Genomic DNA, 17,889 nt, shown 5'->3' on the forward strand with positions numbered 1-17,889 from the left:
ATTTCAGTGAAGGAAACCATATTGAGTTATAGCATTGTAAAAGATTCAAGCAAATCGTGGCACCGGGCAAATGATGTACTCAAATTCGTAAGACGATCCTTAATTTTACAAGTATTTAAAAATGCAATTGAAGCTAAATGTTGGAATATAAGTTGACATATGATATTGAGTTCGATTGAGTAAATTCATTGTTTAAGATTGTGGTTGATAGGAAATGTTGAATTTTTATTTGTTTATTAATATTGTTAGTGAAATTTTGGTAAGATTTTATTATGAGCCTGTGAACTTACTAAGCTTTCTGCAAGCTTACTTGTATGTGTTTATTGTTTCTTGTAGATTGACGTATATATATATGTTCGGAGGATCGGATCTACATCAACGATCACACTATCCAGATTTACCCCGGTAGATTTTGTTAAACAACTTTTTGATTTATATGGCATGTATAGGGACTTGATCATTTTGTGTGTATCCTTGTGATATGGCTAAGGAGTAGTAAGTAAATATTCGATAATGATTAACTATTGAAATGGCTATATAAGAACGTGTTTTGGTGTTGTGTATGCCTAAATGATAGTTAATACAAAGAAATTATAAAAGAGTAAAAAAAAATTGCAATGGAATAGCTTTTGGATAGCAGCATTGACGTAGTCGAAACTAAAATTTTTACTTACGTGATTTTGAAAAATCACAAAAAATGGTGGAATTTGAATTAGAAGCTGAATGAGATATGAATTAAAGTTGAATGAGTCTATTTTCACATGAAAGAAATAGAGTAAGATAGGGTAAGAATGGTTTTTGAAGTCCCTTGTTCTCACTTTAGAAAATCATTAAAAATTGTACAGAAAGAATTATGAGTTATAATTTATATGTCTAGATTTCTTAGTGAGTCTATTTTCAATAGAAACAAGCAGAAGCATCATATGAAGTCTGTACAATGAAATAATTGATTTTAAGTGAAAAGAGGTCAGAACCATCAGACAGTGAAACAGGGGAGAATTTAACAAATAAACTGTACTAATTGGCTAGCTCGAAAATTCTAGAAATTTTATGGTAAGAAGACATATGAGTCTAGTTTTAGGAAAAATTTACGGATCTAAATTTCAAGTTTCGTAACTCGAGTTATAATTAAAATAGTGACAGTTATGTAGGTGAACAGTTTTATTGTGAATAGTAAAATAAATTATTTTAAATTGTTTAAGTATTCGGAAAATTTTTAATGTTCCCGGTTTGGACCCGAATCGTTTCCGTTGCATGTTTTAAGGTCTCGAGTGCTCTTTTTAGGGACATATTGATTGAACGCGAGCGAATTAATTTTAAAAGTAAATTTTTATGCTCCGAACTAGTAAGTTAAGTCAGGTGACGCTTCGTGCCCGACTCTGGAAAAGTCTCGGGTAAGGGGTGTTATAGAAACAGTAAAAATTACTTAAAAAATTACTTTTTTATAAAAATCATAAATTTATAAAAATTTCCTAAACTAACAAAAAAAGTGTTATTTACTTATTGAATAAAAATAAAATCTCTCCTTTCACCAAAAATAAATAAATAAACTGTATTGACTGGCTGGAGGATGTTGATAATAAGGCTGCTGCGGATTTTTTAACTCTTCTCTGGAACAACTGGAATGACAGAAATAATATGGTGTTTAAAGGGAAGATGGAAGCTGCGGTGATGATCTGGGAAAGAGCGCAAATCTTAAGCAAAGATTTCAGAATTTTCAACCGTACTGAGCCTACGGTTTTTCAATGAATCAGGTAAAAAAGAGATGGACAAAACCTCCTGTGGACTGTGTTAAAGTTAATGTGGATGCTACTGTCTTGAACGGATGTACAGGGGTTGGTGCGGTCGCTAGAGATCACGATGGCTTTGTTATTGGGGGTTGCTATAATTTCCAGAAAGCGGCTATGGATATTAGTTGGGCTGAAGTGGAAGCTTTTAAAGTGGGATTAAAGTTGGCAAAAAGCTTAAATGTTGGAAGGCTAATAGTTAATGCGGTCAACAAGAAGGCTGGACATTACTATTTTGGGCCAGCGCATTAGGAGTGAATGTGATGCTTTTAGCAGTTTTGAGACGGTTCAAGTAAAGTGGACTAATCGTAGTAGCAATTACGCAGCAGATTCTTTGTGTAAATTAGCTATTAGGAATGAAAATGATTTGTGTTTTGATATGGAGTATCCGATGGATATCATAACATTATTATTCGTGATTCTATTAATTGAAGTTGACCCTTTGGGTCGTTTTTTTGTTTCCAAAAAAAATCTCTCTAAAATTTGATTTATTAATTCAATACGTATTAAAATTAGATTTGAACAAATATTTTTAAATTTTATGGAAATCCAATTTCATACTATTAAATGAATATAGCTTAAAATTTTGAGAGAATTTATTATCATTCAAGAAATAAATAACAATTTCTGGAAACTTTTTACTTTTTTATATAAATATTTTATTTTAGGATTTTAATTGAAAATACAAAAGAAAAATATTTTTTTAGTAATTTTTATGTACATTTAGAAATAAGGACCAAATTGTCAAACCTAGAAAAATTGAGAATTGAAAAAGTTATTCTACCTTTTTTATAATTTTAGAGTTGGATGAACGCATCAAAATTATAAAGCATAGGATTTTAATTTTAAATTTGAAGGGATACAGGACTCCTAATATATTTAAACTAACATATTCAAAAGCACTGTTGACTCTTAAGACTTTGTTTCTCGTTACTTTTCAAAATTGCTGTAGAATCATAAACATTATTAAACAAATCGTTTTTAATGTTAAAAATATTTTTGAACCCACACGCAAATGTTATAAATTTTATTTTTTGCATTTGTACAAACATTTTTGAAATCAAATAATATTTTTTTAACACATATAATCTAATGTATATAAAATTATACAATTGAATTTATAATGTTTATATTTTAATATAAAAATTATATATTCAATTAAATTTTATAAATAAATAATATTAATGATTTAAAAGTATATAAAATTTATACTTATATATCATGAATATTATTTTATATTTTTATTGAAATCTCATCATATTAATTAATTTAAATAATATTCAAATGCATTTTTCTTTACAATGTTATTTCAAAATTTAGAAAAACTTTGGATTTTCAAAAATAATCCTAAATTAGCCCACGGGGAGAAAAAGAAAATGAGTGAATAGAAAATAGGGATAAAAACAAATAATGTCTAACTGTCAAGCTCCGCTACGGAAATATAGATATCTATTGCAGATACCTCATGAACATGGGCTGCATTGCAATGCATGTCTGCATCCATAGTTACAACCATGAAAAAAAATGGAAAAGCACAGCTAGAACAAAATACAGATCCCTGTTTGAATTATACACTTTTTTTTTTTTGAGACACCACATATCACGAATGATTCATAGATTCACTCTAAAATTTCTGTCCTGAATCAGTGAAAGTAGCCATTCAAGTTCTTGACATAGGAACCTGCAAAGTTTGAGTTAGTAATTAATGGAGACTTTGGCAAGGATTTATGTGAAAAACGGAAGGTTTTCCTCTAACCTTATTAATCTCGGTGCTTTTTAGATCTCCAGAACAATATCTGCAAAAAAAAAGAAGAGAGAGTAAATAAATAACATGGTTTGTTCATGTTTTTGGCTAATAATAATGGATGAAAACCCAACGAGAACATACATTCAGAATCTGTCTTCACCCATTTATATCCATCTTCACTCTTCCTCTCCTGGGTTTCATCTTCATTATTTAATTTATTTCGCCTTTTCGGAGACTGTCTGTCTTCTAAATATTTCTTCACAGCTGATGCTCCAGAAGGGTTCTGATTGTAAATCTTCTTGTGAAGCATTACCCTCAAAAGCTGTTGAATGAAATAAAACATTATACATATATTTCGCAGCTAATCATAAAGTTTTTTAATACATAAAATCAATGTTTAATTCTTGCTTAATTTACCCTCTCCATTTTCGATTCTTGCAGCACATCTCTCAAGCTCGGGGCAGGTGAAAATCCACTGCCGCAAGCAAACATCTTCTTCAAAAGGAAAGAAAGCGATCTTTTGCCGATGGATTTCTTGTTTTTTTCAGCGCAAATGTCTTTGCATCGGCCGAGAATAACACTAATGGTTCGATCAATGTCTTCTTGATCTGATTTATCCCCTGAATCACTACAAACCGCATTGCTAATCCTCCTATCAACTTCCAAGCTCGATGGACAGTTAAGAAACCTATCCAATGGTAGATTTGCTAGTTCCTTTTTAACATCGGAAGCCGGTTTTCGGGACAAGAGTTTGGTTAATTCCTTTTCTAGTTTCCCGACTTCTTCGGGCGTAAATTCGTGTAAATCCTCCGATGAGGACGGCTCGTGTTCCTCGCGAATATCAAACGGATCTTGTCGGGCGGTGTTTTGGGATGGAGGATTTTCTATCATGTCATTATTGTTGCCAAACGTTCCTATAGCCAACAATCCATGAGGCCAATCGCTGAACTCTTGTCGAGGCTCTTGTTTCATGTAATCTTTCAAGGAAAAAAACAACAGGAAACGAGATGTTAAACAGTATAGGTTGTCGAAAGATCACATGTGCAACATGTCCTACTTGTCCCATGGATTTTGTTTTTGTAGATTTTAACAACAAAGACTATGAGTTTATCAAAGACTTAGATCCCCTGTCTCTTGTTTTGGTTTTAAAAACAAAGTTCGAAGAGTTTTATTGTGGGGAAATTGAATTAGAATGGCCCCTCGTAAACAAAATATCGGACAATCACATTTCACGTGCGTATCCCTGTTGACTCAAATGTTTGTGGAAACTAGTAAATTACTTCACTTTCACACCCCTGTTTGCAGCCCCTGGTGTTGTTTTTTAACATCTTAATTCAAGCCAAATTGAATCTAGGGTATTTCTATATATTATATTGGATGTGAGGGGATGAAATGAGAAGAACCTTAACCCATATATATTATCAAAATAAGAAAAGATATGATATATGAAAAATAAATGTGAATAATTATTCAAGTCAAAAAAGAAATCTCGGATTGATTCCTTCAGTCACCTTTTTTAAGTCACCATTGATAAATTTGGATTCGAATAAAAACTATTATAGTGCGCGAGTGCAGATTACAATGAAAAAAATAAAGAAATAGAATGCTTACTAGTAGCAGAATCTGTTTGTGGTTTACTGCGCCCCGGTTTCCCATTAAGCTTATTTTGGACCCAACCAAAGAACTACAATCAAACATTTGAATTAAAAAAAAAAAAACCTTGATCAAAATCATGCGGTTTGGAATCCACTTGTAGATGTAAATTTAATCACAAATCTTCACTTTCTTTCTCAACAAAGCAAGCGTACGTTGAGAACCAAGTAAATAGAAACTTACTTTCATTCTGAGATGTGCCCTTTAGGAACGAGCTTGAGAGCTTACTCTGCACCGAGCCTTTGGAAGAAGATGGTGGTGGAAAAGTGAATCTGCAAAAACTCGGGTGCAAAGGAGGCGTATCTTAATAGCCAATGAGAATAGAGCTATGCATCGAAATATATAAAAGAAAATGGCTAGCTAAGATTTTGATGAATTTAAAGACCTTAATAATATATTATATAATCAATGCATGTATGTCCATATCTATGTAATAACACGTGATTCGGAAATACAATGGGCAGGGTTCAAGAACATCCTGCTCCTGGCGCCCTCGTGGCTCCGATTTAGTCCATTAGATCGCGTAAAAAATGATGATTTCAAGACAAAAATATACTGCTGTTAGTAAAAATGTAAGAATCAAATCTCTTTTTATTTATTACCTACTGTTAGGATCGACTCGATTAAGCAACAAGTAAAAAAAATAGCGGAATAAATTGAAAAATTGAACATACAAATTTAATGTGGAAAAGCTCCCCCAAAGAGGATAAAAATTTACGGGCAAAGATAATTTTACTATAATGGCAAAAGAACGAAGATTACAGAAGATGGAGATAAAAACTAAAACCCGAACACAAAGAACCCTCAAAATGTAAACACAAAATTCTCTAGATTAGGCTAAATTAGCAGACTGTAAAATAAACTATGCTAATAAATGCTAAATATAATCTACTAATAAATACTAAATCTTCTAGAAAGAAAATGTATTTTGTTTAACTTGACTTACAACAATCTCTTAAAATTTGAATCACACAACTCTAACACCTAACTATTCTAGTAGTGACACAATAAGATTTATCGAAGATACTGCTGCCAAAGGTTTTTCTACAACTTATATAATTATACATAACTCTAACACCTAACTATTCTAGTAGAGTGACACAATAAGATTTATCGAAGATACTGTTGCCAAGGTTTTCCTACAACTTATATAATTATATATATTGTTTCCTTCTGATGTTATAACATAATTTTTCATGGTCCGTCACGTCAATTCTTGCAGGAACAAATATTTACAATCATCGTCCAAATAGGTTTTATATATTTAAATATTTCACCTTGCTCATGTTATATCAACTAGAAGCGAGCCTGGAAAAGTTTATACTTAAAATTATTGCCTATTTGAAAACGGAAGTTTGACACGGTTAGTGTTAGAATTGTGTGACCCAAATTCTAAGAGATTGCTTGCAAGTCAAGTTAAACAAAAATATATTTTCTTTCTAGAAGATTTAGTATTTATTAGTATAATATATTTAGCATTTATTAGTATAGTTTATTTGACTTACTAATTTAGCCTATAAATAGGCTCCTTTACAATCTTAGAATTTTGAGACACCCATTAGATTAGAACTCATAACACATTCAGAGAATTTTGTGTTTACGTTTGAGGGTTCTTTGTTTTTTCGGGTTTTCGGGGTTTAGTTTTTATCTCCATCTTTTGTACTCTTCATTCTTTTGCCATTATAGTAAAATTATCTTTGCCCGTGGTTTTTTATCCTCTTTTGAGGGGTTTTTCCACGTTAAATTTGTGTGTTCATCTTCTCAATTTCTTCTACTATTTTTACTTGTTCGTTGCTTAATCGGGACGATCCTAACAAGTGGTATCAGAGCTAGTTTAACTTTCATAGATCAGCCCGGTCAGAGATGACAGCAACAAGGTTTGAAATTGAGAAGTTCAATGGTGAGACAAATTTCAATCTGTGGCAAGTTCGGATGATGGCAATTCTAGTTCAAAATGGCTTGAAAAAGGTTGTTAAAGGGAAAAAGCCTGAGAATCTAAATCAAACAGAATGGGAAGAGCTTGATGAAAAGGCCTTGTCTGCAATCCAGTTGTGCCTCGCGAATACAGTATTGCAGGAGGTATTGATGGAGAAGACCTCATTCGCCTTGTGGAAAAGGTTAGAAACTCTTTATGCGACTAAGTCTCTGGCTAACCGTTTAGTGTTGAAACAACGTCTATTTACGTTTCGCATGAACGAAGGTGAGCTTCTTAAAGATCACATCAGTCAATTCATTACTCTTTTAAATGATTTAAAGAACGTTGAGGTTCATATTGACGATGAAGATCAAGCTATGCTATTATTGTGCTCTTTACCCTCTTCATACAAGTCTTTCAGGGAGACCCTGATTTATGGCAGAGACAAACTCTCGTTCGAAGATGTGAAGGGTCATTTGTTGAGTAGAGACAAACTCGACAATGAGTTTGATTTGAATAGCAAAGCAGATAGACAAGCTTCCGTTTTGGTAGCATCAAAGAAACGAGACAAAAGGTGTCGCTATTGCAAAAAGTTAGGTCACGTCAAAGCAGATTGTTATAAACTGCGAAATAAAAGAGCTGCTGAGAGTAACGAGGAAGATGTAGCTGGTGCTAATTTGGTCGATGAAGGCGGTGATGATTTCTTGTTAGTGTCAACAAGCGATAACTCCAAGCTTACGTCTGAGTGGATCCTAGATTCAGGATGTTCTTTCCACATGTGTCCCAATAGAGAATGGTTCTCCACATACAGTTCAGTTGAAGGTGGAGTTGTGCACATGGGAAACGATTCATCTAGTAAAATAATCGGTATTGGTACTGTTAAAATTAGGATACACGATGGGACGATTAGGACACTCTCAGATGTCAGGTATGTACCTGATTTACGAAAGAATCTCATCTCCTTGAGTATTTTAGACTTGAAAGGATGCAGAATCAACATCGAGTCGAGCGACATTAAAGTATCTCGTGGAGCTCTCGTTTTGTTAAAAGGTAAAAGAACCGGCAGTCTTTATATTCTGGAAGGTTCTACAGTGACCGGTGAAATCGGACGTCCCTCGTCCGTTACGGAGTCAAAGTCAACTCATTCGAAGCGGAGGCAACTTGGTCATAGGAGGGAAAAAGGTATGACCGTTTCGTTGAAGAGAGGTTCTCTTTTGGATGCAGGTTTTGAAAAGTTAGGGCACTGTATTCGTGAAAATCAGACCCGGGTTAGTTTTGATTTGGCAGTGCACAAGTTGAAGGCTAGAAGTCTTCCAGCTTCTAAGCATAGATTCGACTCAGTTAATTCCCTGCATAGTTCAAGATAGGCCCGTGGCGGGTTTTGGCAAAGATGGCATTGAAAGAATTCGTGTCAAGGTGGAGATTGTTAGAATTGTGTGACCCAAATTCTAAGAGATTGCTTGCAAGTCAAGTTAAACAAAAATATATTTTCTTTCTAGAAGATTTAGTATTTATTAGTATAATATATTTAGCATTTATTAGTATAGTTTATTTGACTTACTAATTTAGCCTATAAATAGGCTCCTTTACAATCTTAGAATTTTGAGACACCCATTAGATTAGAACTCATAACACATTCAGAGAATTTTGTGTTTACGTTTGAGGGTTCTTTGTTTTTTCGGGTTTTCGGGGTTTAGTTTTTATCTCCATCTTTTGTACTCTTCATTCTTTTGCCATTATAGTAAAATTATCTTTGCCCGTGGTTTTTTATCCTCTTTTGAGAGGTTTTTCCACGTTAAATTTGTGTGTTCATCTTCTCAATTTCTTCTACTATTTTTACTTGTTCGTTGCTTAATCGGGACGATCCTAACAATTAGGCAGCTTATCACAACCTATATTATTTAACGGAGTGCTTTATGTGTCATTCTAAATTTAGATATACGTAAAATAATTATTTTCTTGTTTGTTTTCAGTGACATCGAGCTTTCAAATCAAAACCCATATGAGTTTTCTCCACCGTGTTCTTAAACTAAAAAACAATCCATTTATCATCGCATTGTATTTGGAATCATTCACTATCACTAGCAGTCTCAGTGTTATTTTTTTTTTAACCATTATCTGCCAAATTCATCCGAGTAGGACCTAAAAGCTAATGAACCAGACATGTAAGCAGGAAGCAACATGGGTTACAACGGAGAACCTTGATTAAGGATGAGGTTTAAGGGAACCCTACTTTCATCTCAAGTGCGTTTCTAGACAACGGCGTAGGTCTACTATTAATGTTTGATTCCAGGAAGAAAAATGACAAGGACCAAAGAACAGTTTTAGACACATCATCAATAAACTTTCCAGCAGGAAATTGGCCAACTCCAAAAAGAAACAAAACACTTCATGGTCGAAACCAAAACTTGGTTCCTGTCATTCAATAAGATTTTTGGTATATAAAGCTTCTCGATTTGTAACATCATTTGTGTCTTTTTCTTTACTTTACACCCAAAAAGGGTTAGACAAAGTGTAGTTTTCCATTTGTGCCATTCGGGGTGGATTTGTACAAAGGGGTTAGACAAGTAAAAACTATAAACTCGATTAAATATTTAATTTTGTAAATGACGATATTTAAATCTAATCAAATTTTTATAACACCGTAGCTTCCTCAATTTTTCATATTTTCATGTCTAATATTCGACAAGCTGACTTCTGCTTTTAAATTGATAAATAACTACAGTAAAACTCATACAAGCTACTTGTTTAATTATCAATAAATAAATGATTCATTTTATGTTTTTAATCCTTATATATTATTTTAATTTACGAAGATATTGAAAATACAAGGAATTTGTTCTGAGGGTCATGAATTTGCTAGTAATATAAAAAGAATACACTGAGTATGGTGAATGCATTATAATAAAGAAATAAGGATGATATTTAGTTCAGTTTAAATATAAAGAAAAACAGACTTTAATGCGTATATTATAAGGGAAAAAGTAAAAACTCAAATGAATGTAAAATCTTATTGTTGCAATTACATGAACTTTTATGTGTTTTTACTCTTGTTTTTTTCCATACGAAATAGTATTAATTTAGATATATAGAAAATAATTATCATATTTAACGAGATTATTATTTTAATGGATTGGTTGAGTTGGCTTGTAATGATAAGCGCCAATTTTTCATTATTTTATAAATTATTATTACGAGAAAAAATTATATAGATGTTATGTCATTTATATTCTTTTTTAATGATATTGATATATTTATCCGAAAAACAGTTAAATCAAGATAAAAAAAAAATAAGTAATGCGACATTGGATACTCCTTAATCAATATATTATTATTGAATAAAAAGTTATTCCAACCAGCCAATCACAGAGTGGCTGTCTGAAAGGGTAGGAATGGGTTAGGTTGGGTGACAGCAGTAGGCGACGTGTCAAGCAGTCAAAGACAAAGTGAAATCCCATCATCTGTTGTCGGTCCAACACGTGTAACAAAAGGGCAGGGTTGACTTTCCACAACTATATCCAGACCCGCCATTTGACATATTATTAAAATCGGTTTTCGTGATCCTTGTATTGATTTTATAAATTTTGGTAATAATATTCTCATTATATTTAGACACAGACCAACCAATCTTCCGTCATTTCCAATATATTTACATTTGTCAATTGACAACTTTTTTTAATCAAACAAGTTTTAAGTCTTTTTAGGAAATATTTTAAGAATGTTTTGGACTAAAAAGATTTTACTTGGACTTGGATAGTATAACAAAAAAGTTTTAAATTAATAAATTGAAGATTATTTTTTGGTGAAGTTCCTGGAGATTCGTATAAATAATAAGGAAATGAAAAAGGGTAACAACATTCAAGGAACACGCCCACCAAGATTAAAAGTACACAGTAATTTTGAAAAAGAAAATTAGAGCACACAGTAATAATATTAGTTTTAAAAAAAGAAAAAGAAATTTGAAGATGGCAACTAGTTTTCTTGGGTATTGGGAAACAAACTAAAAATTGCAAAGCTTAACAAATATGGAAAGTTTAGGACACATCGGATAACGTAAACAAAGGCCTCCGGAGATGTGGAGCTCAATCCTCGATGGAAGTGGAGCTTTGACTAACTCGCCTTTTATTGGATCTACTTCAGTTCTTTTGATTAATCAAATATTAAACAAAAAGTAAGATAAGGTCTTTCTTTTTCCATTAAGATTAAGCAAATGTTTGTGTTTTGGCAGAAGGGCCATGATTACGAATCTGCTGCATATTTATATATTGTATATAATATTAATTTTTTTAATATTTTCTATAAATATTTTATAGTAGGTTTGAGATTATCCTTCTTAATTATATTATCTTTAAAATTTAAATTTTTTAAATTTACATTTTACTTGAAAATATAATATATTTTATCACTGTATCTAACACTTATTAATATATTATATTTAATATTTAATATAAAAAATAATTTTAGAAAGAAATTATCCTTGGAAATGAGATTCAATTTAATTTAAAATTGAATCAGAAATTTTAAGTTTTCTAGCATGAGAATATATCACATATATAATTAATATTATTTTTAATATATTTTATAGAATATAAAAAGTGTTGGTAATTTTTATTATAACTTGAAAATATAAATATTTAACATCTTCCAGGTTCAAAATTAAGCGTAATAAGTAATTTAAGAGTTTGTTTAGTCGTATTTTAAAAAACATTTTTGATTTAAAAAATATTTTTAGAAGAAAATTTATACTAAACAATTGTTTTTGGCTAAAATTTTTGACTTTTTAAAAGCACTTTTGAGAAGGAAAAACTAAAATTTCTAGCTTTTTTCTCTCCCCAAAACACTTTTAGTACTTAATTACTTTTTCACCCTTCCAACAACATAATACTTTTTTTTTCTTAATGCTTAATTTGTGTTAAAATCATTAATTAAAAAAATATTTTTTTAAATAATACAAATGTGTTAATATCTAATTACAAATATTTAATGTTTATATTTAAATATTTAAATATAGTTTATATATTTTAATTAAAATTTATACTTCATATATTAAAATATTAACAAGTTATAATAATTTGTTTATGTTCTTACTAAAATATAATAATATTAACTAATTTGAACATTATTTAAATGCATATTTGTTACTTGATAATACCATATTTAAAATGGACATTTTATTTCTCAAAAGCACTTTTAACAACAATGCTAAACACTCAAATCTTAAACTAAATTTTTCAAAATACTTCTTACAAATATTTTTTCACAGCACTTTTTAAAAATATTTTTCAAAACTATTGCTAAACTAATCCTAAGATTTATTAAAACACATAGGGATTGCAACTTGTAAGAAAGCACATCCTTTTTTCCTCAATAATGAAAGGTAAATTCCTTCATTTTAGGCCACTAATTAGGATTATTTTTAAGGGTTTTAAGTGCTAACAATGACTTAAATTCGTATTCGAAAGGGATTTATGATAATAAATACGTACGTCCAATAATAAAACAATATTTATTCTCATAATTAATAAAACTGATGGATAGTTGAATCTACATATATAATTCGCATTGTGTCCACATGTTCAATAGCACGTGGACAGTAACATGTGTTTGGTTTTTGTTGCACGTCCATGCAACAATCGTCAATACATTATAATCTACTAATTTTCTTATATCAAAGGGAAGTGGTCGTTCAATGAAAACCGAGATATTGTGATTCATTACGCATTAAATTACTGGGATTCATGAACCCTAATCGTGTAACACCCCTTACCCGAGACCGTTTCCGGAGTCGAGCATGAGGCATTACTTGACTTAACTTAAAAGTCCAGGGCAAAAAAATTTACTCTTAGAAGTTATTTCACTGTTCATAATAAGGTTGTCCACCTGCGCAGTAGTCACTAAATTAATTATAAATCAAGCTACGAAACTCTAAATTTAGATCTGTAAATTTTTCCTAAAACTAGACTCGTATATATTTTTACCATAAATTTTTCAGAATTTTTGGTTCAGAAAATTAGTACAGTTTATTAGTTAAAGTATCCCTTGTTTCACTGATCGACTATCCTGACCTCTCGTCAGAGGTCACTAAAATTCAATTATCTCATTGTAAAGATTTCATATGGTGCTTCCACTTATTTCTACTTAAAATAAACTCATTAAGGAATCTATACATATAAATTATAACTCATAATTCCTTCTGTACAATTTTTAATGAATTTCTAAAGTCAAAACAGGGGACTTCAAAAATCATTCTTCCCTTATCTCACTAAAATTCAAATATCTAAAAATATATAACTCATTTGCTTACTCTATTTCTTTCATGTGAAAGTAGACTCATTCAGATTTAATTTCATATCTCACTTAGCTTCTAATTCAATTTACACTATTTTTGGTGATTTTTAAAAGTTACATCAATGCTGCTGTCTAAAAACTGTTCCATTGCAATTTTATTTTATTTAAAAAAATCAATATAACCCCTTTATAATTATCTAACTAGACCTATCCATGGGCCGGGCGGCCTGACCCATCCCGACGGCCCGCCCAAAATATGAGAGGGTTCGGGTAAAAATATAGGCTCGAAATATGGGTTTGGGCAAAAAATGAGACCCGTTTAAAAAATTGGCCGGGCTCGGGATCAACTTTTTTGGCCCGAGCCCGGCCCGGTCCGAATATAATAAATATATATTTTTTATTTTATTTTTTAATTTTAAAATACTTTTAAAATATTTTTTATTTTTTTACTTTTAAAATATTTTTTGTGTTTATTAAAAATCGAGCCGGGCTCGGGCTTATTTTTTTTTCCCGGGCAGGGCCTGGGTAAAATTTTAGGCCCATATTTTGGGTCGGGCCAGGCCCGGGCCTAAGAGTAGGGCCAAAATTTTTTTCCGGGCCCAGCCCGAGCCCATGGACAGGTCTATATCTAACCTTCCCTGCAAATTTCAATTCACAACCAATTTCAGTATTTCAACTACTTCATTTAAATACTAATAAAGTTCAACCAATCAACCATTTCAAGCTAAAAACATGTATATTTCAATGTCTAACACAACCATCACATTCAGATTTACTTTGCTTACTCAGTCATTCATTCTATTACTTTTTACTTCAATTCCCTATACATGCCATATAAATCAAAAAGTTGTTTAACAAAATCTACCGGAGTAAATCTGGATAGTGTGATCGTTGATGTAGATCCGATCCTCTGAACATATATATATCAATCTACATGTTTGAAGGTACGAAACTACATTTTGGAAGAAACTACAAGATGCTTTAGGTACGAAACTACATTTTAGCATAGCTTTCCATCCGCAGACAGATGATCAATCCGAACGAATCATTCAGATACTTGAGGATATGTTGAGATGTTGCATTCTCGAGTTTGAAGGTACGTGGGAACGATACTTACCTTTGATTGAATTTGCTTATAACAATAGCTTTCAATCTAGTATCAAAATGGCACCTTACGAAGCTTTGTACGGTCGTAAATGTCGTACACCATTGTATTGGACCGAGCTCAGTGATAATAAGATACACAGGGTTGATTTGATTAAAGAGACTGAACAGAAAGTGAAAGTGATTCGGGATAGTCTGAAATCAGCATCGGATCGTCAAAAATCTTATGCGGATTTGAAAAGAAAGGATATAGAATTTCAGATCGGGGATAAAGTGTTTTGAAAGTCTCACCATGGAAGAAAATACAAAGATTCAGTCGTAAAGGCAAATGGAGTCCGAGATTCATTGGACCGTATGAGATTATAGAGCGTGTTGGACCGGTTGCTTATAGATTGATGTTACCGCCGAAGTTAGAAAAGATTCATAATGTATTCCATGTTTCGATGCTCCGTAGATACCGATCTGATCCTTCACATGTGATTAGTCCGACGGAGATTGAAATTAACTCAGATATGTCATATGAAGAAGAACCGATTAGCATTCTGGCTCATGAGATCAAAGAATTACGAAACAAGAAAATTCTGTTAGTTAAAGTATTGTGGCATAAACACGGAGTTGAAGAAGCAACTTGGGAGTCAGAAGATACGATGAAAGAGCGTTATCCAAACCTATTCAACGGTAAGAATTTTCGGGGACGAAAATCCCTAAAGAGGGGGAGAGTTGTAACAACCCGATTTTGACCCTAATCGGAATAGTGGTTTCGGGACCACAAATCAGAGTCCTAAAAATATTTTAATATTATTTTCTATAATTTTTATGTGTGAATTTACTTGTGTGAAAATTTCATGATTTAATTTCGTCGTTTGAGCGTCCGATTAAAAAAAAGGATTAAATTGCGTAAAATAAAAATTTTGTAGTCATTTTTAAAAGGGCTGAATAGTGGATGTTCTTTTAATATGGAGGTCTTATGTGGCAATTAATTCATTTAAATGCTAGTGGACGGCATTAAGTGATGGCATATAGTTTTTATATTATTAATATTAATTATAAAGGTTATGATTATGTATATTATATTATTATGTTATAATAAAAATATTATAAGCCATCATCATTTTATTTTATTTCTTCTTCATCTTTATGACCGAAACTAAACAAAAGAAAAAGAAAGAAGAACCTAGCTACATTCGGCCATTTTGAATGTTGATTAAGGTTAGTTCTTTGTTCGGTTTTTGATAATTTTTACGTTTTTGATATCGTTGTTTTGTGTTCTTCAAAACCCATGCTTAAATTTTGTGAATTGATGATGATTTTGAAATGTGTCATTGATGGATGTTTGAGTTTTATGATGTTAGTTGATGAAATATGAAATATATGTGTTAGATTAACATATTTTGTCTTGGGATTTTTGATGAATTTGAGTATTTAGGGCTAAATTGTGAAAATAAATTTTTGAGGGACTAAAATACGAAATAAATGAAATGCATGGACTTGTATGAGTATAATGAAGTTTCGGCCTAACCATAGTATAGTCAAAATTTGAATGTTTTGTGTTTTGTGTAATTCGGACTAAATTGTGAAAAATGTAAAATGTTAGGGGCAAATTTGTAATTTCCCATTTATGTGTTTTTGGATTAAATTGAAGTTAATAATATTTAAACTAGCTCATTTTGAATATGTTTAGATCAAGAACCAAAGAAATCGGAGCTAGACCGGGGAAAAACCAAAATCGTCGGTTAATTATCCGATTTCAATTTTTCACTGTCCGAGGTAAGTCTGTTAGCAAAAATTCATGTTATCAAATCAATATATATATAAGTATATTTATTTTATAATTAATGAGTTATAATTACAAGTATAAAATTTATGTTAGTTGATGTGTGAATTTCATACATATACATGTGATGTTCGAATAGGTATGTATATAAAAGTATAAATTTTTAGACTCAATTAAAAGTTCAAATGTTATGGTTGTGTTTATATTAATGTGCGAATATATGTATATGTGTGTAATATATATATGTGTGGATCGAACAAGTTTGCATATACATGCATGATACCTTATATGGATTTAGGAATGAAATTATGGATGTATATATATTAGATTCGAATATGTATAAGTATACAAATATAAATTCATGCTTTGATTATGAGTACGTAATTATATATGTTTATGATAGACTCAAAAATATATATAAATGTATTCGGTTGAATCATTGTATTTTCAAGTTTGGAATTGGTGATATGAATCAGGTTATAAACCTAGCAGGCTAAGTGCCGGTGATCTAAATCAGGCTATAAGCCTAGCAGGCTAAGTGCCGGTGATATGAATCAGGTTATAAACCTAGCAGGCTAAGTGCCGGTGATCTAAATCAGGCTATAAGCCTAGCAGGCTAAGTGCCGGTGATATGAATCAGGTTATAAACCTAGCAGGCTAAGTGCCGGTGATCTGAATCAGGCTATAAGCCTAGCAGGCTAAGTGCCGGTGATCCGAATATGATGAATTAAGTGATTCTAAGCATTTGGTATAAATATAGATATGATTTTATATGAAATGGATGAATGTATGAATATTGTTTCAAGATGTTGATGAGTATATAATTGTTCGAATCTTTGTGATTAGTGAGTATGTATATATATATATATCGGATGTCATGAAAATTGTTGGATATTTATGAGTGTATATATGTATGCATTCGGCATAGGTGGGTATAAGTGAATATGTGTATTCGGCCTTTATAGTTTATAAGTATAAAAATTATGCTTTTGGTATATGTAATTGAACAAATATATAAATGGATCCGATGAAGTATGAATAACAAGTACTCTAAAAATCTGTATATGCAGATAATGATTATGTTAGTAATTTGATTTTATGCATATAATGTATATACCTTAGTCCGTTTATGTATATTAGTTAAACATACATACTTTTAGATTTAAACAAAATGACTTAATATAGAAATGTTTGGTTAGTAATTATATTTGATATTTGTGATTTCGATAAATTTACTTAAATAATTATGTGATTCTTTTATATGTATTTTTATATACGCTATAGACTTAGTAAGCTATAAAAGCTTACTTTGGTTATCTTTGTCTATCTATTCTTATAGATTTTGGAGACTCGTTACGAGCTCGGGGATCATCAGCATAATCTATCACACTATCGACCGTCTTTGGTATTTTATATATTTTGAACTCAAACCTATGGCATGTATAGTCTAGTTAATATGTTTAAATTTTTGGGATATGTGAATATGAGCCATGCGAAAATGGCTTATCTCTTTTTGTTTTGAATTTGGTATTAACGAATATGTTTTAATGGTTTATTTCCTATGCTTAAATTCGGTTTAGTTAAACATGGCTTGATCATTATGTTTAAACTTAGTTTTATA

At 31.3% G+C, this 17,889-nt stretch overlaps 1 protein-coding gene across 1 annotated transcript; it reads right to left on the reverse strand.

Moving 5' to 3' along the window:
• Positions 1-3,153: 3,153 nt before the first annotated feature.
• LOC107906053 (protein NEGATIVE GRAVITROPIC RESPONSE OF ROOTS) lies at positions 3,154-5,560 on the reverse strand. The gene is made up of 6 exons (XM_016832899.2): positions 5,371-5,560; positions 5,146-5,218; positions 3,952-4,511; positions 3,676-3,856; positions 3,544-3,583; positions 3,154-3,468 (listed from the first exon to the last, which is right to left on the reverse strand). The coding sequence occupies exons 1-5, from the start codon at positions 5,374-5,376 to the stop codon at positions 3,564-3,566; spliced, it is 840 nt and encodes a 279-aa protein (XP_016688388.2). The 5' UTR covers positions 5,377-5,560; the 3' UTR covers positions 3,154-3,468; positions 3,544-3,563.
• Positions 5,561-17,889: the final 12,329 nt, after the last annotated feature.

The sequence above is a fragment of the Gossypium hirsutum genome, chromosome D05 (assembly GCF_007990345.1).
Source record: "Gossypium hirsutum isolate 1008001.06 chromosome D05, Gossypium_hirsutum_v2.1, whole genome shotgun sequence".
Lineage (NCBI taxonomy): Eukaryota > Viridiplantae > Streptophyta > Magnoliopsida > Malvales > Malvaceae > Gossypium > Gossypium hirsutum.

What these genes read in the sequence shown, in the direction of transcription:
- LOC107906053 (XM_016832899.2), bottom strand. An exon ending in AAGAATCGAAAATGGAGAGG is followed by an intron (nt 3,857 to 3,951) that starts GTAAATTAAGCA and finishes TTCATTCAACAG; the next exon opens with CTTTTGAGGGTAATGCTTCA. An exon ending in GGTGAAGACAGATTCTGAAT is followed by an intron (nt 3,584 to 3,675) that starts GTATGTTCTCGT and finishes TTTTTTTTGCAG; the next exon opens with ATATTGTTCTGGAGATCTAA.